The 23,194-nt window shown below is 48.7% G+C and overlaps 1 protein-coding gene across 1 annotated transcript in view; it reads right to left on the bottom strand.

Annotated features, from left to right (window-relative positions):
- The window catches only part of TEKT3 (tektin 3), a 30,064-nt gene that overhangs the window by 2,533 nt on the left and 4,337 nt on the right, over positions 1-23,194 (bottom strand). Inside the window, exons 2-7 of the mRNA XM_074342123.1 lie at positions 18,997-19,604; positions 16,842-16,925; positions 10,853-10,923; positions 8,350-8,493; positions 5,310-5,532; positions 4,002-4,156 (exon numbers count right to left, since the gene is read on the bottom strand). Coding sequence (XP_074198224.1) covers positions 4,002-4,156; positions 5,310-5,532; positions 8,350-8,493; positions 10,853-10,923; positions 16,842-16,925; positions 18,997-19,575 — 1,256 coding nt within the window. The 5' untranslated portion in view covers positions 19,576-19,604. The remainder of the gene's footprint in view (positions 1-4,001; positions 4,157-5,309; positions 5,533-8,349; positions 8,494-10,852; positions 10,924-16,841; positions 16,926-18,996; positions 19,605-23,194) is intronic.

The following is a 23,194-nucleotide window of genomic DNA, read 5'->3' as shown; positions in this document are numbered from 1 at the left end:
AGGCCTCGGCAGACGAGCAGAGGTGGTTCGGAGACTCCCCAGGACCGCTCTGCAGGCCCACCTCCTGGGAACGGCAGGCCGGGCTCACCCAGGCCAAGGTGGGGAAAGGAGCAGACGTGTCACCAGTCCCCCAGGCCCCCTGCCTGTCCCATCTCAGGCAGTGGTGACATCATCCTTGCCAGTGCTGAAACCAAAACCCTGTTCGTCCTTGACCCCACCCTCTTCCTCGCATCCCGACATCCCTCAGTCGTAAAATCCTGGTCCCCCGCCTCACCAGGCACCCTGCACGCCCTTCCTCCCAGCCTACAGGCACGTCCTCCAATGTGCTTGCTGTTTCCGACCTCAGAGCCTACACCCTTGCTACGCCCCCGGCCCAGAACGCTCTTACCCGACTCTTCCTCCCACAAATGCATGCCACCCTCAAAGCCCGCGTGGACAGACACTTCTTAGGGACATCCCTCCCACAGCCCTGGGACTAGTTCCACAGCCCGCGGCCGTGTGTCCCGGGAGCACCGACCCCCTGCAGTCCTTGGGGTGCCTTCCAGCTGCCAGGCCCAGAGAGGCAGCACCCACCGCCCCACCGGCAGCTGACAGGTACGCAAAAAACGCTCATTGGGTGAAGACCAACTTCCGTGTCCTCAGTGACGGAGGTCCCTACGGGAGGTAGGGAGCTGCCCGGAGGCCCACATCCATGAGGTCTCCCAAGAACAAGAAGCAGACCCCGGGCAGTGAAGAGGGAGCACAGGCCAGAGGGAGCCACCTGCAGCCAGCCCGAGGGCGAGCGCCCCGCAGAGCGCCCAGAAAGGCTCACGGAGGCAACAACAGAGCGAGACAACGTCCACACCATGCACCCCCGTCCATCTTAGAGCCCGTCTGCCCTCTTCCAACGGGGAGGGAAGGAATTGAACGTGAGTGCTGGCATCTCTTTTGGTCTGGGACGGGCATAAGCACTCCATCTGAGACCTGCTCTAAGAGCATGTTTTGGTGTCGTTGTTGAGGTCCAGTTGGATTTTTTGAAAGTGAGTTCCTTTTTTGAAGATCCCAGGGTACAAAGCATCACTAGCAAAGAAGCAGACCTTCAGAGAGGCTGCTAGAGCCAGCCGGTGATGGGGTCTCTGAGGGCAGGCTGTTTATAGCCACGCCAGCCTGCCTCCCGTCTCCCACTCCCGTTGAGTGGCTTCCGCGACCTCAGAAGGAGCCCTGAATCCAAAGGCAGGGGTGGAACAGGATGATTTGACAGCCTTCACTTCTTGCAGCCAAATGCTCGTCTAGTAGAAAATTTATCAGTGACAGATCTTCTGAAAAAATATGCATTAAAATATCAATTGTTTTAAATTAATTAAAGGAATTCAGGGTTCTCAGGACACAGGCAGTTAACATCCTTGTTTTTCCCGTGGCTGCGTGAAGGCGGCCCAGTGGCCCGACGCCTCCCTCAACTTGCACCGTCACAAACACGTTTCTCCTCATCGGTCAAGGCCGCGTTTCGCTCTCAGTTTCTTATTCTTGGCAGAGGGCAGAGAGCTGTTCTGCTGAAACCACTCATTTTGGGGGAGTTAGAGAACTGAAAAACGTTTTGCGTTCAAATACAAATAAAACCACCACACTTAAAAAAAATATATATATATATATATATATATACACACACACATCAAGATGAAGTAAAGCGAAGCCTGGTCTGGCCCACCACCAAGGATGCCAACGGAAACGTTTAGAATTACTCTTCAAAGAACCCGTTTCAAAAGCTTCAAATGAAGAAAAAGTCTCGAAATGAAAATAGCACATTTTCTCAGGCCTCACTCCCCTGAGTCCCTGGTCCTTATTTTTAATTCATCTACAGGCCCGAGGGCTGCGGTCAGAATGAGCATTTGAACAAGGAAAGTACTCCCCTCCCCCCATAATCATCCTGAAATCCGCCGTTGTTACTCGAGGACCATATTTTTGGCAATGATATTTTACCGAGAAATCTTTGCAGAAACAAAAGTCGGTTTTGTCCTGAAGTCAGTAAAGGGGCAGAGGAAACAGACACCCTACAGGGTCGGCAGGAGGGAAAGGAAAAGCAAATTCTGCTCAGCCGTGAAGGGGGAGAAAAGACTGAAAGTCACCCAGCTTCTCAGGGGCAGCTGGGAATGAATGGCCCGTTGTGTAATAGCGCGGGTAAGTCAAAAACGTCAAAGCAGGCCGCTGCCCGAAGCCCCTCTAAAAGGCGACATCTCAGCATCCGACACAGACGACACGCGCGCCACCCGTGTACGGGGCTCTGCAGGCACGCCGCCGCCTCCGTGACCCTCAGTGCCACCCGCCGTAGAGAGAAGGGTGGGGAGCCAGCACCGGTCTTGCTGACCCATCCCACGTGGCTGTTGAGAAGGCCAGATGAGCTCGGGCACAGGACAGGAGGGACGGCAAAAACACCGTCCGATGAAAGACGGAGGAGCAGAAGCGAGTCGTTGGCTTGGCTGAACGAAGCTCTTCCAGGAGACAGGCAAGGGGTCAACCTCTGCCTCTCCCGCTTCCCTAGAGGTGCCAAATGGGCCAAGGCCGCCAGGCCGCTTCTGCCTCAGTCTCCTTATTTGTAAAACGAAGATAATGAAGGAGGTAAAGTAGGCAGGACCGTGTCCAGCACCGAGCAAGACCAGTAAATGGAAGCGGCTGCAGTTGCTGCCACCATCACCATCTTCATCATCATTCTCATCATTCTCGGCCTCACAAACATGCTGTCCCCTGCAGGGAACCCACAGCCTCAGCCCACCGCTGGGCTCTTAGGTAAGAGCTCAAAGACGTTCTGGCCCCAGGATGTGAGGGAGCTCCACTGCTGGAGCAGGTGCAGGGCAGGGCTAGCGGCGTCTCCCGCTGCAGCAGGGGAGGGGGGGTTGGAGTTCGAGTGCTGCCCCTTGTTCCTCCGGTGGCTATAAATTTGATTTGCTTCTGCATGACGTGCTTCAGGACCTAAGAATAGCAGTGATGGAATCCAGAAGGCGTCAGGCAGGCAGGTACTGGGGAATAAGAAACTGGAAAGGAAGCCAGAAGGGGGGTGGGGGTAGGGCTGGGCCAACTCCACACAAGCCCATCCTGAAAGGAACCTCCCAAGTTAAAACAATAAGAATAAAATACACCTCGTGTTTAGCAGAGAAGAGTGTGGCTGAACTCTGAAGGGAGGTGCTTCATGAAAAAGGCCGGCTGCTTTCAATTCCTGCTGAGAGCGGAACAAACTGAAATGCACCTCAATGAGCCATCGAGGGGCTGGGGGGTCGTGAGGACGCTTCTAACAAGGGCCTCAGGTATTAACCGCCCCAAGAGGCCGATGAGAGCAACGGTGAGAGGGGATGGTCGGTGCACAAGTCCCTTTTCTGACGCGTCCAGGACACCGCGTAGCACACAGCGTCCAACCTCCCTGCTGCTTCCGAGACCAGGAATCTGGAAACCCCAGAGACTCCAAGGAGGTGCAAAGGCCCCCACCGCCACCTCGCCCCCTGGATGAGGCCAAAGTTTGTTCACACTTTGCTTGTGTGTGTGTTGAGGTCATTTCCTTTTTTCTCCAGTGGTACAAAATACATAGTGCAACATTTACCACCTCATCTCTTCCTAAATACACAGCTCATGGCATTAAGTACATTCACAGTGTTGTGCAAACTTCCACCCGGAGACCGTCCTCTCACCCCAGACTGCAGCTCGGGCTCATTCACCACTAACCCTCGTTATTGACGCTTTAAAGAAAAGTCCCGCCCCGGGGTCACCCTCCGACCTTCCACATCCCAGCGCGCTGCAGACGCACCTCAGCATCTCAGAGCTGCAGGCGGGCTGGGAGTTCTCCCAAGAGCCCGCGCTGCCCCCAGCTCCCGGGGCTCCCTGTCCTTGTCGTCCCCCCCCCAGGGCCCCTCACTCCCTCGCCGTCCCATCCCCCGACCTGTCTCACTGTCCCCTCTACCTGGTCTCCCCCAACAGGGCGCCCCTTCCCCACCGTGCCCCTCGCCGTTCCCCCCAGCCCCACGCCGGACGCCCCTCACCGCAGCTGCGCCATGTCCCTGCACAGCTCTATGTTGGGTCTCCTGGTGCGCTCATCCAGTCTGGTCTGAGCCACCTTCAGGAAGGCAGACTTGTCCCTGATGGCCTTCCTGACGGACTCGATGGTCATTTCAGTCTGGAAAATCTCCTGCAGGGTCTGTACAAGGAGAAGCAAACACCGGGGGCTTGGGTGCTGTGCCCTCCCCATCTCGTGCATTTGGGGCCCCCTGCCCCCCAGATGGGAAGCGGGGTTCTCCTCCCTCCAGCCCCATCCCCGCACCTGCGCCGGCTCCAACCACCTTTCCAAGCTTCTCTCCCAGGACACACACCATCCCTGCCAGCCAGCCTGGTCTCTTTGCAAGCCTGACTCAGCCTCTGACTGGCTACCTCCCGAGGCTTCGCCCACGATGTGGCCCCACCAGCATGTTCACTTTTCCTCCAAACCCCAAAACAATTTCGTATTGGTCATTTGGCAACCACCATTTGTAGCTTCCTGGTGTTACTAGCTGTGCATGAGCTTTGCATGTATGAGGCACATCTTCTCCACGAACCTAAGCTTTCTGGAACAAAAACTACAGGTTCCCCTTGCCTCTGCCCTTCACAGAATGTAGCACGCTGTCTGGCCCCACAGCTGTCTGTGGCCCAAAGACACCATGAGAAGGAAAGGGAAGTCACTGCAGCCCAGGGCACACACGGCGCCCGCGCTCCGGTGCTGTCATGGTCGACAGTGCAGGGTTCTACACGCAGCACAGTCCTCAGAAATCAGAGGAGCTCTGAGGCTGACGCTAAACAAAGTAAGGGCTCCTTGTTTAGCTTGAGACGCACCGACTGTGCCTACGTCCTTCATTTGATTGTCATTATAAACCACTTGCCCTAAAGCACTCGAGAACGTTCCACACCAGAGACATGGGAACCACGTAACAGCTTCCGGGACTTGGCTTTGTGCTCCAGAAAAAGGCCTGAAATAATTTCACAGCAAACATGCCTCCCATATGTTCTAATAATAAATTCACCTCCTAGTTACAAACAGAGACTCGTTACGCTTTCATGACAGTCCTTTGGCTTCTACTAAAGGCTAGGAACCTTTTGTGACACCGTGCACTCCTCGCGCCCCCCACGCCAGCAGGTGCCAGCTTCACGTGGACGCCTGGCTACCTGGCTGAAATACGGGTGCGCTTCGTACCGGGCTCCACTTCTCCTAGGCTGTGTGGCCAGGAAGTCGTGTGCTTTGCGCTGGGACTCTGTGGTCCCGGAGCCCCCACCCCCCTCGATCCAGGGCAGCTGCGGGGGCCCCGCCAGGCTCGGCTTACCTTCGCCAGATGGATCTGGGTCTTATTTTTAGCGTCTGCAGTCTCAGCGATGCGGCTGGTGAAGGCCAAGTTCACTTTGTTGAACTGATTCCACATCTCGTTGGCCGTCACCACCAGGAGGTTCTGGATGTCGTCCCGTAGTTTGGCCGAGGCAGCTCGCTCGCTCTGGGAGCGAAGAATGTTGTCGTCGGTAAATTTGGCCCAGGACTCGGGCACTGAGACCCTGAGAAAGAAGGAAGTAGAACCAGACGACGGTGACAATGATGAATCAGCCTCGACAATCCGCAGGCAACCATCCATCCCGAGAGAAAAAGGCCCAGATCACCTGATCCTGGTTTTACTGGGTGAAACGTAACCATCAGAGCAAAGCTCATTTATTTATTAATTTACGGTAGCCAGTTATTTGTTTATTTTTAAAAATGTACATATATGTACTGTTCATTGTTCCTAAGAACAGAATGGAGCGTCAGGTTTTTAAGCTTACGTAGTTATCAAAGGAATAAAGCCAACCACAAAATGAGAATCAACAGAATGCAGTAAGCCGGTCACAAAGGACAGTCAGGTGTGCTCGCACACGTTCAAGAAGTCAGTCATCAAGTTATAAATAATAAATAGGTCGTTTATGTCCTTTTTTTTTAGATTCCACATGTAAGTGATGTCATACAGCATTTTTTATTTACTTTTAATTTACTATTTTTTAAATGGAGGGACTGGGGATGGAACCCAGGACCTCATGCATGCTCAGCACACACTCTACCACTGAGCTGTACCCTCCCCTTCCCCAAAGCAAAGCTGACTTTAAACTTCTCTTACTTGCTCCTTGTTTACCTTACTTTCTGTAAATCCACAGCATAAGCCAGGTCCTCTGCCAATGTGGGGGGAAGGGGTTGATGGAGAGTGTAGTTCATTAGAAACATGTCTCACTGGCCCAACAAGCATTACGGAAAAGTATTCTACCTCGAGAGCCATCAAAGAAGTATTAAAGAAAACAGCGACGTCCTAATAACCCTTTGTCAGAACAGTGAAGAGCGAAGAGAGTGGTAACTTTCTGGCGAGCGTGTTTAGAAACGATTCTCTCCTAGCCCACCGGTGGGGAGAGTGAACTGGTGCCCCCGTGCTGAGGGCGCTGTAAACCCAGAGCCTTTCAGGTGTGCACGTCGAGGAATCGCTTTTACTTAAGTATTAAATATAATTGAGATATAACACAATGTCCGGTGTGCCTCATAATGACCTGATTTATGTGCACGCTGCAAGATGGTCACCACAGTAAGTCTAGTTAACATCCATCACTTACAGTCTTTTTTCTTGTGATGAGAACTTTTAAGATCTACTGTCTTAGCAACGTTCAGACAACACGGTATTGTTAACCAGAGTCACCATGCAGTACGTCCCATCCCCAGGACTGAACACACGGAATGCTTCCTGACTTTGCCCGTCAGCCCTGTGCAGGCACCCTGCAAATCTTTCATCATTTCTGTGTTGGTATGTGTGCCACCGAACAGGGCACTACAAACACTGATCAGGAGGGAATACTCCAACGATGTGCGTGTGAGGGTATCTGTTTTAAGCAATATTTAAATGCCAATCTCTGAAAAACTGGAAGCACCCTAAAATGTCCAAAAGTAAAGAAAAGTTGACTAAGTTATGGTACATTCTGAAAAGTAATCCAAGGCGGAGGACGTAGCTCAGGGGTAGAGCACGTGCTCAGCGTGCACGAGGTCCTGGGTTCAATCCCCAGCACCTCATTAAAAAATAAATACATAAAAATAAACAAGCATAATTACTTCCCCTCCTGAAAAAACTTTTTAAGTAATGCACACAGCATGCAGACTCACACTGTAGAGGAGAATTTTCACAAACAAGGTTTCTGCTGTATCACTAAGTGAAAAAAATCAAACAGGCTGTAACAAACAGTGCGTGTGCAATAATACCATTCTTTAAAAATTTAAGTCTTCATCGCCATGCGTAGAAGAATACCGCAAGGACTGGCGGTGAGTTAGCACTGGGCGTCTCTGTGAGACAGGCGTACGGCGACAGATCTTTGCTTGATGAGGGAACAAGGGTATCACGTGAGACTCTTACTGTCGCCCTGAGGTTTTAGCTCGGGCCACAGCCCCGACACTCTGCAAGGCCAAGAATCCCTGCTGGAAATCGAGGCCGGTAGTTTGAAGAGGGCCAGGTGGTCAGGGCGTGTGCTGGGACCCCAGCCCGCCCCACCCTGGAAGGAGAACAGGAAGCTGCGTCCTGCTCACCTCAGGCCCAGGAAGAGGCATTTCACTGGGACCACTGAGGACCTAGGATCTGAATCCGATTCACGCCTGGAGGTGGCACTTGCTGCTGTTTGTCACAGGAGTACCAAGAGAGGGGCTGTTCTGGGCTGGCCAGCCTCACGGGAAAGAATCCACTGCGGGTCACTTTGAAGAGGGGAAGGGCATGAGCGCGGGAAGGAGCACAAGGAAACGCTTTGGGGGATGATGGAGGCATCGCAGCTGCGCGGTCGCGGTCACACAGGCGCAGGAATTCGCCAGAACGCGCCAAAATGGCCTTTACACCGAACGCATTTTAGCGTAAGTGAATTTCACCTCAGTCCGGTTGATTTTTTTTTTCTAAGATAATGCGTGGAGACCATCAAGCCAAGGCTGCATCCAGGAGCCTGGCAAAAAATCCCATTGACAGAGCAAGGCTAACAAGCCCTGGCGGAAAGAATCATGAAGCGCTGAGCCGTTTCTCAGCCTGGGCCCCGCCCCGCCCCCACCCTGCCGCCCGGGCACCCCACACACTCGTACCATTTTATTTTCTTTATGCTTAACTGTGTTTTCTAGGTTTTCTGCATCAAGCGGGCGCTGTTTTCATAGTTAGAAATACAAACAAGTCTTCGTTTACCCTTTTGTAAAGGACGCAAGAGACGTGCGTCCTGAGGACTTGCTCAGACGAGGCCGTCTTCCCTCTCCCCCCCCCCCGCCCCCCGTGACCTCCGACGTAGCCTGTGCGCTGCACCGTTTGAAAGGAGGGGTGAACGAAATGTCGCCGAAACACTCACGTCGCGTCCACGCGCTCCACTCCGCGGAAGAAGCTGACGCCGTCCGACGTGTTGCGCAGGTGGTGGCACTTGTCGTCGATGCGGTAAGCCGCCTGTTTGTCACTCAGGTCCTTCTCCAGCTCGTGCTGGGAAGCTCTGTTGGCTCTGAAACGCGGAGGGCAGACGCAGCTTCAGGCTCAGGTCCCGTGTCCCACCCCCACCCATGACAGCTCTCCGGGTCGCTCCTCCTCCTTCACATAATATCCAACCTCTCCACGAGATGAGCGTCCCCTGGAGACGTCTGCATGTGTGAGTGATTAGAACCCTGCCCGCACTGCCCGGTCCGGGGACAGAAGAGGTCCCGTATTCGGGGCGCATCTTCCTAACCCACAAACCGCTCCAGACAGGGCGCTGGTTTGGAGTAACCTGTCCACAGCTGGACCTCCCTTTCCCCTTCAACATCCTAACGTCTTCCGTCTCCATTCTGGGAGTAATTCCCTGAGACAGTATGAAGTATTTAGAGCCAGCCTCCCTCCCTCTGTAAACGACCTCAGTTTGTGGTGGTGCTGGGCGGGAGAGGTCTGCCAGGAGGTGGAAACTGAGGGTCAGAACCAACCTCCGGGGCAGGAGTCAGAGTGCTTGGAAAGAGAGGAGGAATGGGTGGCCCCCCCCCCAGGCTCATGCTCCAGCAGCCACCCTCCCGGGAAGGAAGACGAATTGGTGGGTTTGAGATGCGTGGTGCTCCTGCCCTGCCAGGCAGGGGGGGACCCACCCGGGACCCACCCGGCCGGCAGCTCAGTGCCAGACACAGGCCCATGGGGCAGGCGTGGGCGACAGGTGAGCCACGTCCTGACTTGTGGAGTGGTTCATCCAGCGAGTAACTCTAGGGTGCCGACGGTGTGCCTGAGACGCACCACGGAGAAAGCAGCCGTCTCGTCCCTAGAGGGGCTCACAGCCTCCTGCAGGTGACAGGCCGGACTCAGAAGGGGTAAGCAACTCGAGTGGTTCGTCAGCAGCACAGCGCAGAAAACACCGCAGCAGAAGAGGGGCTGGGAACGTGAGTGAGGATTTTAAACACGATGGTCAGGGTAGGGCCCCTTGAGAAGGTGATGCTTGAGCAAGGACGTGAAGAGCAGGGCCCAGGTGGACCCTGGCGGGAGTCAGCTTTTCCTCGCAGTGAAACGAGAACCCACTGCTTTACAAGTTTAAAGGATCAGTCTGTGCTGGGCTGAGCAGAGACCGCAGGGGACATAGAGACCCCGTTAGCAGGCGGATGCCAAGCAAGTGCACACGCAGAGACAGAGCCGTCTGCACAGGCCTGAAGCGGGGCCGCGCAGGAGGCGGTCTGGGCCGGAGCTGTCGGGGGCAGCAGGCAGGAGCAAGAAGAGCCAAGGACACGGAAGGTGGGCAGCAGATTTTAGTCGAGGGAAAAAAAATGAGGATTAGGAACTGGACCAGAAGGAAACAGAACAGAACAATGACTGGAACCGCGCTAAACTGCTTCTGCAATTCCCAGAGAGCAGAAGCAAGAAATTAATACCAGAGCTGCCCTGCCTTGTTTACAGATGAAGTAAACCGTCCAGTTACCCAAGCCATGCGCGGTCAGTCATCCTCAACCCATCTGGAGCCCTCCTCACCAATTTCTGAATTAAAGAGCCCCTTCCCGTGGCAGCCTGAGGAGAGCTCAGCCTGCAGCCCTCCCCGGCTGCCGCCGCGCCCACCCTTGGACGGGGCAAGCAAGCGGGAGCGGCACCTCGCTCCTTTGGCTGCCTCGCCGATGTCCCTGAGAGCATCGGCAGGGGCAGAATCACCGCTTCCTTTGTGTGGCACGGTCGACACTACTTCTTTCCAAGGCTGTAACCAAATGAATGCTGACCTTTCTATCCCTGTGAGGCAGCAGGCTCAGCCAATACAGCTTCTATGCTGAGAGCTGTCATCATTGCTCCAAACCTTCCTCTGACTTATTTTTTGCCTCGAATGCCCCCATAAATATTAAGTACCTACTATCTGCTATTGCCAAGAAAAGAAGAATTTGCCCTCTGCTAGGGAGCAAACAGCTACAGTGCAGCGGATGCAGTGAACACAGCGGTATAATCGCGGCAGCAAGGAGCAGGGACCAGGGTGGCCAGGAAAGCAGAGAAGGCTGAGTTTTTAAGGAGGAAGGGAAAGTATATAGAAAAGTGCTCCACAGTTCATCACTTTCCAAGTGTTGGGCTGAACATACACAAGTCCATCTCTTCCAGAGGATAAAAGTCTTTTGAGTTAAAAGAAATCTTAGCCACACTCCAAGTTAGGGGGAAGAAAAATCCTTTTGAAAGCATTGCAAGAATTACTTCTTTAAAGAAAAATTTAAAGCAAATTCTCCAAGCCCTTATCTTAACCTCTAAATAAAAACGTGTATGTGTGTGGGGGTGTGTGTCCCCAGATGAGAAATCCTTGTGTAGGACGCTAAGAGAAATCTGACTGGGAGGCGTTCCATGACAGACTTGTAAGTGTATAATACAATTGTATATAAATGTCTTACGCCAGCTGGGCAATGGCTTTGTCCAAGTGCATCTTCATTCTTTCTTGACAACACAGAATAATATCAACTTCCTACTCAATTGAAAAAAAAAAACCACATTAATGTTTTGATTATTGAGCGTAACATTCAAAGTCAACAATGTAACAAAACAGGAAGGAAAACTTTGTTTCTGGGGAAAACAATTCTACACTCACTTTTTTACCTCTGGGCCCTCATGATATTACTGTCGAAATATTAGACTGAGGTTCAACCTTTACAGGGCGATAGAGAATTTGTTACGGAATAAGTTGGGATCAGGGGGAAATTTTTAGGAGTTTTCTTTATTATTTTGTCGCTAGTCCTTAATTAAAATAATCCATCAGTCGAATTCGGGTGATGGGCAAGGTTGAATGTAACACATGGCTTCTTCTATCCTAAGTATTATTCCAAGAAAAGCAAATCTGGGCGGGAAAAGGACAGCCTAAAAGGGACTTCTCTCTGGTAATGCATGTGACCTCCATAAGACCCGGCTTGTTGTTGCAGAGAGAGGCCGACTTCCACCCTGGAGGCCAGCCCTCGCCTCCATCCTGCCTCTGCCCTGCAGCCCAGCTCCTGTCCTCACCTGAAAAGCTGCATTATCCATGCCTCACATGTGGCATCTTGATGCTTCTGGGATGTATATGCTGTTGCATAACGTGTTGTATCAGATATAAAATATATATATATTTTTTTTTTTTAACCAGTTTGGCCCTTGCCTTTCTATTTTGTGTGTGGTGTTTTTGATATACATTCATGATTCCTATGATGTCAAGCAAGCAAACATTCCCTTTTGGTTTCTGTCTTTGTTAATTTGCTTTAAAGTCCTCTTCGTGCCAATGTTAATTATTACTCAATTATATAATCTTCTTAGTCTTTTATTGTTCAATTGGTTAGCATAAAAATATTATGCCTCAAGTTTGTTTCAGTGATAACCCCCCTGCGTGATTCTTTGGTACCCTGAATTAATGGAGTAAACGAAAGACTAAATTCCCACGACGTTACCAGACGCCCCGCCCTCGCAGGGAGCAGAGACGTCTCGCACGTCCTCCGCGTGGGCTGTGCGCGCCTTAGACGTTAGCGTCGTTCAGTCTTCATGTTTCTCTGTGGCTTGCTGTGTGTGTGTGTAGCTGTTTCAGGGAGGTACTGGCAAAGGATTCATGGAACACTCTTAGAAAGCACCACTTAAAACCCCAAATCCTCGTGCGCTTTTACGCTATGGTGCACAATGCACGTAGAGGGGATTTCTGGAACTTTTAGTGGAAAAAAATGCATTTAATGAGATTCTTGCTATAAAAAAAAATCCTTCAAGACTCATGTTTATATTTGAACTTAAATAATGTCATATGGTGAACATCACGGAGGCAGAAAGCTTCATGGAAACAGGGAATGCCTAAAAGCAAAGACTTTTGGAACTGTCCCCAGTGTTCATTTGCCTGTTAGTCTGTGCTCATGCTTGAGGCCGGCCTGGGAGTGCCTCCATGGCAGCAAATGCAGGGCACAGGCCTTGTTCCCTCCAGCGCCCGTGAGAAGACAGTTTACAGGACGGTGATGCGTGCAGGGAGAAGGCAGGATGTAAGAAGAGCCTGGATGTGTTCAGACCTGTAGCTGCTGCCTGACACCCACAAACACGAAAGTCAGGCCAGAAAATCCAAGAACCACACATTAAGAGCCTGTCAAGTGGGTCTCTCCCTTCTGGATCCTGAACTTGGGGAGAAATAATAGAACCAACAAACAAAAGGGTCACAGTCACCTCTCTGAGTCTCTCAGCATCTCAGTGACCAAAATGAAGAGATGGTGACTTAAGATGGAAAGTGAACAAGGAATCCCAGCCAGTGCTCTGAAGAACCTTGAATTAATCCTATTCGTGGAGCAGCTGAAGCCTTCACAAAGCATCTCATTATGGTTCTCCTCTCGGGCACGGTCATCTTGGGATGGGGTGGGGGGCTGGGGAGGTGGGATAGAGATTTCACGGCCTCGGGCTTCCCTTCACCTCAAGCGAAAGCCCCCTGTGGCCTCACCCTCCTGGGTCTCACGTGGCATGGCGGTTAAAGACATGCCCTGGCATCCGGCAGCCCCGGTTCAGATGCTGGCTTTGCGAATGCTGGCACAAGGAGCAAAGGCAAGTTATAAACGAAGGGTGATAACACCCACCCTTCCGGGCTGTTGGGTAGATAACTCTGTGCCTCGCGGATGTTACCACCTCAGTGAATGGTAAGCCTTATGATGTGGTGACGCAGCCGGTCAGCATGATTTTAGCACTTGATTCTCAGCTCCACCCTGCTCTCAGCTGAGGAACACCGGCCAGGTCACGAGAACACTGAGTTCTGACCACAGATGGGGCCGCATGCCAATTCTCGGCTCTGTCCCAAGTTATTGCTGGACGATCGTTTCTTGGACCTCATTGTTCAATCCAGACGCTGCTTCCTGCGGACGGAGGCTGCATACGCGGTTCTGGGCATCCGTGTTAAGTGAGCCTTTCTACGTTACACTGCCACCCTCCTAGCAGGTAGAACAGGCTACTGAAGGCAAACTTTTAAAATCAAACTGCAGGGGGAGGGTATAGAGCTCAGTGGTAGAGCATGTGCTCAGCGTGCACCAGGTCCTGGGTTCAATCTGCAGTCCCTCCATTAGAAAAATAAGTCAAAAGTAAACCTAATTACCTCCCCCGCAAAAAAACCTAAACACAAATAATTTTATTTTTAAAAAGAACTGCATTAAAAAATCAAATTACAAGTCCAGTGGAGTCGGCTAGCGGAGAGCATCACCTGTGGGAGCAGGCACTCCGTTTCTGTGCACGATGCCGTCTGGTGACGGTATTCTCAAATGCCGCACTTATCTTCGAGTGTGGGGAGAAGGGGCGTTTCCTTGGAGATCTGCACTCTCAGTCTGTGCTCTGAGTCAGTTGGAGATGACCCACCAGCTGCCCCTCCTGCCTCGGCTGGTTGTGAGGCAGCTCCGGTCCCACAGGCGATTTAGAGGCAGGAATCCTAGATGAGCGGGGAGGGTATGGCTCAGCAGTAAAGTGCATGCTTAGCACGCACGGGGTCCTGGGTTCAATCCCCAGCGCCTCCTCTGAGAGTAAATAAATAAATAAACTTGATTACCTCTCCCCACCAAAACAAAACAACAACAACAAAAAAGAAATCCTAGAAGAGGAAGGCCGGCCTTGCTCGCTCCTGGGGGAGAGAGTCCAGCCCAGGCTGGTATCAGGGTTCTGGTCAATACTGTCTCAGAGCAGAATCCTCCTGGGGTGGCCCCTGCTGAAATGCCTCCCTTGTTCTAAAATGCTGAAAGCTCTATTTGCCAGCATCTCTGGACCTCACTGCCTGCACGCTCTCAAAAAGCCTCCGAGGCTGCAGCGTTTTGCCTTCTGCTTCTGCAACAAGAAGGAATGAAGAGCCACTTACGGAGGAAACTACCCTGCTGGGAGCTGCCGCAGAGCCGCAGCCTGAGCCTGGAAGAGCAGCCCAGGGCCGCTGCAGGGGACGTGGCGCTGGAGGCTCGTTTGGCTTCAGAGTCCAGGGAGTTAGCGTGGTCTGGGAGTACCAAGGAGGTGATCCCGTCAACGGTCCCCCAAGAGAAGCCATTCGGTAAGAATTTGGTGAATATCACTGGCTGAATGCGCTTCACAGTCAACAGTACAAGTTCACTGCTTGAATTAATTGGCAATGACCAGTGCCCCCCAGCCCCCCCCCAATTAACAAATCATTACTCTAATTGCAGATTCATTTATTTTGAAGTAAAGCGGCCTCTGCTACTGACATATAAAATATTCGCCTCTAAAGTAGTGGTTCTTGTGTTTTAAAAAATAGCTTTATCGAGATATAAGTCACATACAATAGAATTCACATATTTAACTACAATTCAGTAGTTTTTAGTATATTCTAAAGTTGTGCAACCATCACCAGAAACAACTGTAGGACATTTTTATTACCTCCCCCCGCCCCAGTCTGGGATGACAAAATAGGCGACAGATTGTTCTGGCTTGTGAGATTCATCAGAGGTTAGGAAAGAAGGACCAGCAGGAACCCCTCCTGGTAAAGCTACTTCACGCAGGACGTCTTGTTCCTAATCACTCATCTGCACCGGCAGGGACTGCGGCTTTTACAAAGCCGATTGCATGGGCTTTCTGTAGCAGCCAGAGCTTTCTGAGTCTATGACTTCAACTCACATTTCTTTCGGGGAATCAGGAAGTAGAGGAAAGGAAAGAGCAAAGAAAAAACTTCTGCTTATCGTCCTTCAGCTAATGGGTCACTGAAAATATTTAATGCGATGTGGAGACGGACCCTTGATGACTTGTGAGGACAAAATTACTGATGACCAGGCTGCTGGCCAGTGATATGTGCTTCCTTAAAGGATCCATTTCTTACCAGGGGCCATTAAGAGTCCAAAAGGTGGGGACCCTGCAAAGCCGGCTCAGGGACAGTGAGCTAATCGTTTGCTGCAGCAGAATCTCAGCAAGTCGGGATGGGAAGTGAGACTGAGACGGGGGTGAGAGCCACGCGGTGGAAGAACCGAGTGGGATGACAGGGTCCAGGAAGGGTTTTGAGCGGATGGAAATACAGGTGATCATGGGCAGTCCTGTCCAAGTGGAACTGGGGGAAGGGAAGGGGTCTGGGGATTTGGCATGAGCCCGCTATGGAGGAGGAAGGGACAATTTAGGACAGAGGTGGGGAAAATGGAAAGTGGGGGGGTGAGAAGCAAATCAGGGGAACAGTCCGCAGGAGCTGGGAAGTGATTACAGGGCAGGGGAGGTGCCGGCCAGCAGGCCGCGCCACCGTGACTGGGGCCCCTCGGGGCCCTCAGCAGAAAGGGGAAAGCAGAAGGCGTCAGGGCAGAAGGGAAGCTTTAGGAATGTGAGCCCAAAAATGAGTCCCCAGCGTAAGTATGTTTGGCACTTGAGGATGCAGAACAAACGTTTAACAGAGTCTCTGGGTTAAAAAAATGAATGAAGCTTGGGAAGGGGCCCAGGTACATAAAAGCTGAAAGCTGAAGGAGTGGCAGAGATCGCAGGAGACAGCCTAGGGGGAAAAGCCCCGAGAATGCAGAACGAGACCAGGTTTAACTGGTGGAGGGGAGGGAGAGCCAGCAGAGGAGCAGCACGTGGGGCAGATGGAACTAGAAACTTCTGCAAGGCAGTCTGGCTGCACAGCAAACGTTTGCCAAATGCATATATCCTTTGACACGTTGATTACATTTCTGAAATGTATTCTAAGTAAACAATCAGAAATGCGTACAGTCATCAGTAACATGCATGTGTGAGGGCAGGAACCACATGGGGAATCTCTGTACCTTCCCCTCCACTTGGCTGTGAACTTCAAAATGCTCTAAAACATAGTCTTTAAAAAAAAAAAAAAAGGCTTCCTGCATCTATACTTAAGAATAAACATCACTGAGCATTTAGCCAACAACAAAAAAAGCGCCATTCAGATTTAAACATACAGTATAATTCTAGCCTTGAAGATACGTTGTGTGTCTTTAAGTTGGGTGATGTCTAAGTATGATTATTAAAAAGACTTACTAAAGTCTTTATACTCTTATTATTAAAAAGACCTCTTACTAAAACATCATTAAAAATTAATAGTCATTCTGTCTAATTGAACTTTGGGTGAGTTTGTTTTTTCTTTTTTTATTGAAGCATAGTCAGTTTACAATGTTGTGCTAATTTCTGGTGGACAGCACAGTGATTCCGTTTATATATATATAAATATATTTGTATATATATATTCCTTTTCATATTCTTTTTCATTATCTTTTGTTATCCTCTACTGAATTTTCAAATTCTCTCAAATAGCCATTACTTTTATAACCAAAAACAATTTATCTCTTCTAAATGTTATAAATTTCTGACACTAACTCCTTCCTTACAAGTGTCTCTATGGAACATCATTTTTTGTGTCTATACATTAAACATTAACCGCATGTTTGCAACTAAAGTTCCTTGTTAGTGAAGGATTTCCCCCACATTTACCGTCAGCAGCTCGGTTTCCACCTCATCATGCACTAGATCGATTCCCATTCTCTTCTCTCGGTGAAACAGACATTCCCGGGCTACCTGCAGACACACAGAGGATGGAAAATGCTGACACAAACTGACAAGAACCAGGGACTGGCACTTCTAATGACCTGTCTCTACACCAAGTCAGTAGATGCTCCCAGTTCCAACTTTTCAAGCCATTTTGTCAGACGTCAAACAAGAGACTCATCATCTGACAGCTAACGAGATCCCTGCTGCTAGCAAAAAGTAGAATTAGATCTTCAAAGTAGTTTGAAAAAAATTCCTAATTTGGAAAGCTGATAAAATGAAGTCATGGCTCTCCTTGATCCCCCCAAATGAGCACCTGAGAAACTTACTTGGCATGAATTCCTTCTAGAGAAATAGTTCAGTGACCTAAAACATAGTCTTCAACGTATTATTTCCAAACATGTTCTACTGAGAAGAGTGAGGAAGAAACAAATGATTATCTTTCCAGACACCAAAAATACCTGTGTAGCCAAAAACCCAGGTGAGTGTTGTTAAAGTGCCACTTGCTGTCTTCCTATTTTATAAATGGCACGCCTTATCCATTCAAGAGGAAAAATGGAGAGAAGATGATTTAGCCATAGTCCTATCACTGTTTTATTTGTTTGTTTCTGACAGAATAGAAGCTACAATGTCCTTAAACTTTCACATTAGGCTTTTTAGGGTTGCTGTCAAATAGTTGGCCTGAAGGAGTCTTTGAGGCAAAGCATGTTAATGACTCCAACGGAAAGCAGCTCAGATAGCAAACAACTAAATTATGTATGAAAGAACATTATGTAAACGCCAAAATACTTCTTTCAAAGAGTATTTCATGACCTGGGATGACCGTACAATGTTAAATTTTTTAAAAGCATTAAAGACAAGCATATGTACACCGTAATCTGGATACAATGTCACTGGACAGAATCTTTGAGTGCAACTCTTTTTTAATAGTACAATTCACATTTACTAGAAGATGAATTAATGGATTGAAGGGAACTCTGATTCTTTTCCTGTGTATTACAAAATTGCTTTCCAGAAGTTTCTACTCATCTGTAGTCTGCTAGCAATATGTGAAGTATCCATCTTCTGCCCTTTGGCCAACCCATCACATAATCAGTTTTCATTTTTGCAAATTTCATAAGCCAAAGACGCTAACTTCATTGACTTAGTTTGCATCTTTATTATTGAGTTTTAATTTTTTTCTTATATACGGTTGACCGTCTGCAATCCCTCTTCTGAAGCAGCGGTGTGCAGGGGTCTCTGACAGCCCTCCGCCCACCAGACGTCCAGCTACTTGGTTCTCTAAACTCATCTGCTACAGATGCCACAGCGAAGACCTGCTGAAAACGCTTGTCGCCTGGAAAATGAGTCTCACACACATGGAGAAAACGGTGTCAGCTTGGCCCAGCCACACGTATACAACTTCTAAAATAACGTCCGTCCTTTGCACATCCTCAAGGACAGAATGTCTTCTTTCAACAGTCATAGAATGGGTTTGGGGGCCCATCACACACTTAGAGGGTTAGAGGTAATTGGACCCCACTCAGAAGCCAGGTCAACTGTAAACTGAATATACTTCAATAAAAATTAAAAAAATAAAAAAGAAGAAGCCAGGTCAGAGGCCAGCAACCAACTAAAAGGCTGCCTCCCTGACCACAACTGGCTTAACCTCAGTCCCATTTTTCTATTTAATCAAACTCACTCCATCTCCTAAGAAGGTTGAGTTGATCATCTCACTGTGCCCTTAAGTTGAATCATAACGTATGCACAGAAGGCATTTCATGACGTAGCCTAAACGAACAGGTTATTTTTTTCCCTCCCAAATAACGTTTATGTTAATCCAGGGACAGCAATGACCAAGCAGCCTATTTCAGATATGGAAAGATAGCTTTTCCACCATGAAACATTGCCTGTCCTAAGAGTGTCGCTTTAATCAGCCTCCATGGCCCTGCATTCAGAATTCCTTCTATCGTCCCTGAAACCTGTTACAGAGTGATTGATAAGGGCTTGGTCTCCACAGGGGAAGTGAAATATAATTCAACAGGTAAGTAACCTCAGAAATTCAACCACTGGGCTATAATCGTTAGCATGCTGTGTCCTTTCAGTAAGGTCTTATATTTACCTGAAGAGGGGCTTCTGTCTCCATCAGAGCCCTCTCCAGTTTTTTCTTAACATCTGTTAGTTCATTTGTCTCTCCAATCATTGCATCCAGCTCATGAGTGATTTCAGATTTCCAAAACCCTATGTCGTTGACTCGTTCGCCCAGATTCTGGGTGGAGTCAGCCTGGGTCTTTCTTGTCTGTTGATACTTGTCTTGAATCAGGCGAGACGTGTCCACCCGCAGCCTCTCTGAATTGTGGCGGGAAGTGCTGGACTCCAGGCAGTTGGTTACGTTGGACCTGTACCAGTCATCGGGCGTGTACCTGGTGAGCAGAGTGGTTCTGCTGGAGACAAACGGAAGCATGGCGCTCTGGGACGCCCTCTGGGACCTGGCGCAGTACGGCTCCAAGGCCGGCGAGTTGGCGGCTGCTCTGTAGTACGTGCTCGGCCTCCAAGGAAGGCTCGGGCTGTGGGTCAGATTGGAGTGGGGGAAGCGGTCCCTGTAGCTCGATGCCCTGGTGCTGACGGCTGGGAGAAAGCTGGCTGGTGTTGGCCTGGGGTGGGCATAAGTCGCCGTCAAAGTAGAACCTAGAGGCTCCATGACGCTCGAATGCTATCTGTAAATCTCTCCTGTTTAAAGGGGTGGGGGCGGTGGGGGGAAATAGTCACAGAAGTTAACTTTAGGTGAAAACTTACAAGTCAAATGTCACACCTGACTTAACATTAGTAGCAGTGGTCTCTCACACGGTAGATACTTGTTCTAGTTTGATACCCACCTTTACACGTGATAACATTTTTTTTCCATTTTTTCCAATTTTTTTTTATTTCTGTGTCTCTAGACTATATTAAAATCACATTTTTTAGCTTGGCCATCTGAATTTTTGAAATATTTTTTAAGTTATATGAAGTAACACTGTCTTGTAACAAATTCACATTGAGAGTCTGAACTCTGCTTTTTTAACAGTGTGGGATTCAGATCTTGGCTCTGCTACTTCCTAGCTGGGAGGCATTGTGCAAATTACTTAACCTCTCTGCGCCTCATCTCTAACTTGGGAATAGCAACAGTAGGCACTACTTTGGATCGTTATAAGCAGCATCAGCCCCAAGGGGTTGCTGCGTAGCACCTCCCCCCACCACCAAGTCTTCCTAAATAAACCCACAACCCGGTCACACTGGTGCGGCTGGTATGTATACACAGCTCAGGGAAGTACCTGGAAAGTACCTAGATCCCCTTTCCCTGGCAGTTCGGCGCCTCTAAGCAACTTCAATATCAACAGGCAGGTTACGGCAGCCACAGGGCTGCGAGGATGGAGGAAGACGACGCTCAGTATTCGGAATGTTGAGCACAGTTCTGGGCCCACAGTAGCCGCTCAATAAATGTTAGCTTTTAAAATTGCTAGCATGGGGGAGCATATAAAGTAAAAGATAAATAGCCATTCTTCCCCCGCCCAAGTAAACGCCTCAGAACTTGGCAGTGTTATTGGTTCATTAATCATTGTATCGTTCCACATTTTTGCCTTTTCATATAACAACGTATATCATTTTTAAATCTATATACATCTACCTCTATACATATGCACATAGCTTTTTAATACAGAAATTGAATTATCTTAATCATTATATGTATCATTCCAGAACATTTATACATATGCACAGAGCTTTTTAATACAAAAATTGAATTATCGGAATCATTCTATGTATCATACCTGAACATGCATTTTTGAAAAAAAAACATACACACACACACACACACACACACATACACACATATATATAACCTCTCCCTGGGTTAAAACATGTAGAACCACTTGGTCCTTTTTACTAGCTGAAATATATTCTAGTCTTGGGAATTTTGGGTCATTGTTAGTCCAGAAAGCCAAGGATGCCATAGACTGTGACGTACTTTTCAGCATCTAAACATCATCATTCTGTTTGCGGTTAATGTCTATGGATCCATTGACTGAAAAGGAAAAACAGTATCAAATCCAGTTCTGTAGGCTGCTCAGAAAAAACAAACAAACAAACAAAAACACATTCAATAATTCTTGAAATAGCTGTCTCGAGGTTACAAAATAATTTATTTGTAGAATTGTGGCCAAAACCCACTCGGACCACATGTCATGAAACAGCTGCCCGCTGCCACCGGCGGCAGCCCTCATGACCCCAGCTCCCTGATGTTTTCCCCTAATTCTCCCCTCCCTCAGCCTCCAGACACCTTATCCTGGCCGAGCTAGAGTACAGTGGTGAAAAACAAACCACCTGCCATTTCTCACCTCAGTTTGAAACTGAAACACTGCTTTTTGAAAAAGGAAATGCTAAGTAGCTTGAGACCTTAGGGTCCTTATGGCTGCTTTTAGTTTCAACCCCTTCCCCAAGTCACGTCTAGAAATAATGCAGTCAGTGCTCCTTCAGCAAGAAGGGGGGTCGGACCACCCTTGTTCGGCTTGCCTTAACTCCTGACGACAATGACTCAAAAGCTAACGCCACACTTGGTCCTTCAAGCATGGAATTCCAGGTGTAGAATTTCCCCGTGTATTTGCTCAACACCTATTATGTTGAAATCTTGAGGCATCGCTACCCATGTTTGTCAAATATTGAACCGTGAGTCATCGACTCCAAGGGGTGATGTGGGAAGTGCAGAGGTTCCCAAGCCAGAGGAGACGCACGAATTGAGAAAATCAATACAATTTACAAAGAGATCCAGTGATAGTTTGTAATGTGGGATGGGATATAATTTAGAATCTGGAATCTGAAGCAGAAAGAGGGCAGTAAGTTTCACGTGAGAGACAGTATTTCACAGCCACAACTGAAGCTCTAGCTCCAGTAGGCCAGCTTATAAGTCACTCAAGAGGACAGAATAAAAGACAACAGCATGGCAGTGTCTTGTTTTAGGGGTCATTATTGGTCAAGAAAATTGAGAATGTCATGGCCTAAGAAATATTTAAAAACTCAAAACAGATTTCTTGCCTCCAACCAGGACAGAGTAATAGAAACTAGACTTAGCCTCTTACATCTAAAGAACGAGATGAAACATATGACATGACTGTTTTCACGCAGCACAGGACTCTGGTCCTTAAGAGAAGAGAAACAACCAAGGTGATTCCTCTGGTCACCTGGAGGCAATTTCCAGACTATAGAGAAACCAGAAGAAAACCAAACAGAGCCTGGCAGCACGTGTGGGTTGAGGAGGAGGTCAGAACTTGGGAAGGCTGAGACAGCTGGACGTCGTGCAGCAGATTCTGGAATAAAATGAGTTATGCAGAAAGAGAGCCCCACAAATCTACGCAGGGGTCCACTTGAGTCTTTGATGAGTAACAGGTTGCACAGACATCAAGGGACATTCCACAAACTTTGGTAAAGAATGATGGCACTTTCTAGAGGTCACAGAGGGCAGGGAGACATCTTGAACCCAGACCAGTCAGAGTGGGGAGTGGTCAGTGATCACCTGGAGCATGCATTGGGGACCCCAGAGAGGTCACACATTAGGGTGAAACTGGCCTGTCTCTGGAATGAAGGTACGAAGGACTCTAACAAAGCTGGAATACAGGCCTCAAAGAGTTCAGACTAATCTACAAGTAGTTAAATCACCTGACAACATCAAGACACTCAACTATATAACATCACAATGTCCAGCATCCAATCAAAAATCCCAGACATGCCAAAAAGGAAAAATGTGGCCCATAATTAGGAGAAAAATCAGTCAACAGCAAGAGGCATACAGACAGCAGAGCTGTGATTCACAAGTATTTAAAGGAAAACAAGAACATAATGAAGAGAGACATGGAAGGCTTACAAAAGAGCCAAGTGGAACCTGAGGGGTAAAACACACAATATATACATATACAATATATACTCGTGCAATTTCACTAGAGTGGACTGAGAGCAGATTAGACATTAGAGAAGCAAAGATTAGTGAGCTCAAATCTAACCAAACCAAAGCAAAGACTTTTTTATTAACTGGAAAAAAAAAATGAAAAGAGCCTCAGTAACCTGTGGGATTACTTGACATCAGAGAAAAACCTTATTAGGCAGAAGGGGACAAAGATAAAAATTAATGAAGAATTCTTGTCAGAAAATATCCAAGCCAGGAGACAATCAAACAGCATTCTTTCAAGGGCTGGGGGGAAAGTGTAACCCTAGAATTTTATTTCCAATGAAAATATCCTTCAAAGATAAAAGTGAAATGAAAGTTGTTTTGCTTTTTTTTTAATAAGAGCCAA

This window comes from Camelus bactrianus, chromosome 16 (genome assembly GCF_048773025.1).
Source record: "Camelus bactrianus isolate YW-2024 breed Bactrian camel chromosome 16, ASM4877302v1, whole genome shotgun sequence".
Lineage (NCBI taxonomy): Eukaryota > Metazoa > Chordata > Mammalia > Artiodactyla > Camelidae > Camelus > Camelus bactrianus.
The sequence above is the reverse complement of the archived record's forward strand: the minus strand, read 5'-3'. Positions and strand labels throughout refer to the sequence as shown.